Source organism: Charadrius vociferus, unplaced genomic scaffold (assembly GCF_000708025.1).
Source record: "Charadrius vociferus isolate BGI_N301 unplaced genomic scaffold, ASM70802v2 scaffold613, whole genome shotgun sequence".
NCBI classification, from domain to species: Eukaryota; Metazoa; Chordata; class Aves; order Charadriiformes; family Charadriidae; genus Charadrius; species Charadrius vociferus.
The window spans coordinates 1,281,756-1,283,263 of NW_009647757.1; the positions used below are offsets into that span (position 1 = coordinate 1,281,756).

Sequence of the window (1,508 nt, forward strand, 5' to 3'; positions counted from 1 at the left end):
CCCCGCCCACGCGGCCTCGTTGCCGCACCGACGCCGTGCCTGGAGGGTCCTTTCTCCGAGACGGGAGGAGGAGTGCGCACTGTCTAGTGTTTGGGTTTTATTGAGACGTAATTTTCCGCTTTTCATAGAACTCGGGCTCCCGAACTCCCCCAGAGACCTGTGCTCCAGGGCACCTCCTCACATTCCCGCCAACCCCAGCGTCCCCGTCCACTGGGCCACATCGCACACCCTTTCCTTCCAGAGCTCCGGTTCCTCAGACACCAAGCACAACCCAGCTTTTTGAACTCCTCCTATGTAGTGGGCTCGCATTGAAAACAAACCACGTTCCCTTAGTCACTGCCCTCCAACCCCAGTCAAGTGGGTTCAGGTTCAAAGACTAAAATCCTTGGTTTTTCCAAAGAGGGGGCAGAGGAACGCATACAGGGAAATGACAGGATTTAAGCACCAGCTGCCAAACTGGAAGTAGACCCTTCCCAATTCCACACCGAAAACAAGAGAAAAGCATTCCTTCTTTCCACCAGAAGAGGCAAACGGATGCCTTCACTGATACCACAGAATCATCATATACCAGGCTGGAAGGGACCTCAAGGATCATCTGGTCCAATCTTGAGATGCGAGGGCAATCTGGCTGCAACATCTGTCGCCCCACGGATCGCCAGGGTTGATTTGGCTGATCTGGCTGGCGAGGGGGGTGTCCCCTTCCTCCCTATCCACTGCATGTGCATCGCTCCCGAAGCTGCACGATCAGTCGATGAGGACGACCTTCCCCGGTAGACATGCACCATTCATTAGTCAAGCTTATAGGGTAGCTGCACTCCCCTCCTAGAACCTCCAAACAACTGATATTTAAAAACAGTTTTCAATTTCAGATGCAAAGTCCCCTCTCTCAAAAAAAAAAAACAACCAACAACCCAACAAAACCAGTTAAAATCTGACTTGGTGCACTGTTAGATTTCTCCTAAAACCCTTCGGAATTTTATTCCCAGTAGACAGAAGAAGACAACAGCAGCAGAGAAAAAGTCCCCAATGGTTCTTGGCATCCCTACACAGCAATGTAAGCATCTGTACAAGACTGACAGTAACAGCAGAGAAAAGGTCGGGAGCTAAGATTTTACGAACATACAAAAATAGAGAGCAAAGCCTCAGGAACTGATGCACTTGTGAAAGGATGGATGAGCACAGGACAGGCCACCAGTCCAACCGGTCCCAGAGGGTCCAGGTGGGACTTTGGGCCCAGCAGGTACCAGATCACCGGAAAGACTCCCGTGACACTCAGTGTACACTCGGAGAGATGGATTCGGCCAGCTCCAGTCACAGTGAGGCCGGTCTTCGTATGCATTGGCGAAACAGACATTATTGGGAGTAAAATAAATAAAACCAGTGGGATAAAAGGGAAAACTATTGAGTTAAACCCAAATTATAATTTATTACAGAGTAAAAGAGTAAAATAGTCTCCAGATCTTCCACTCTCCACTAGTGATCTTCTTTTGAGCGATGACAAAGCTGAA

The 1,508-nt window shown here is 49.5% G+C and overlaps 1 protein-coding gene across 1 annotated transcript in view; it reads right to left on the bottom strand.

Moving 5' to 3' along the window:
* The window catches only part of PITHD1 (PITH (C-terminal proteasome-interacting domain of thioredoxin-like) domain containing 1), a 4,216-nt gene extending 2,877 nt beyond the window's left edge, over positions 1-1,339 (bottom strand). The window contains exon 1 of the mRNA XM_009882244.1: positions 1,202-1,339. Coding sequence (XP_009880546.1) covers positions 1,202-1,339 — 138 coding nt within the window. The remainder of the gene's footprint in view (positions 1-1,201) is intronic.
* Between the last annotated feature and the right edge of the window lie 169 nt (positions 1,340-1,508).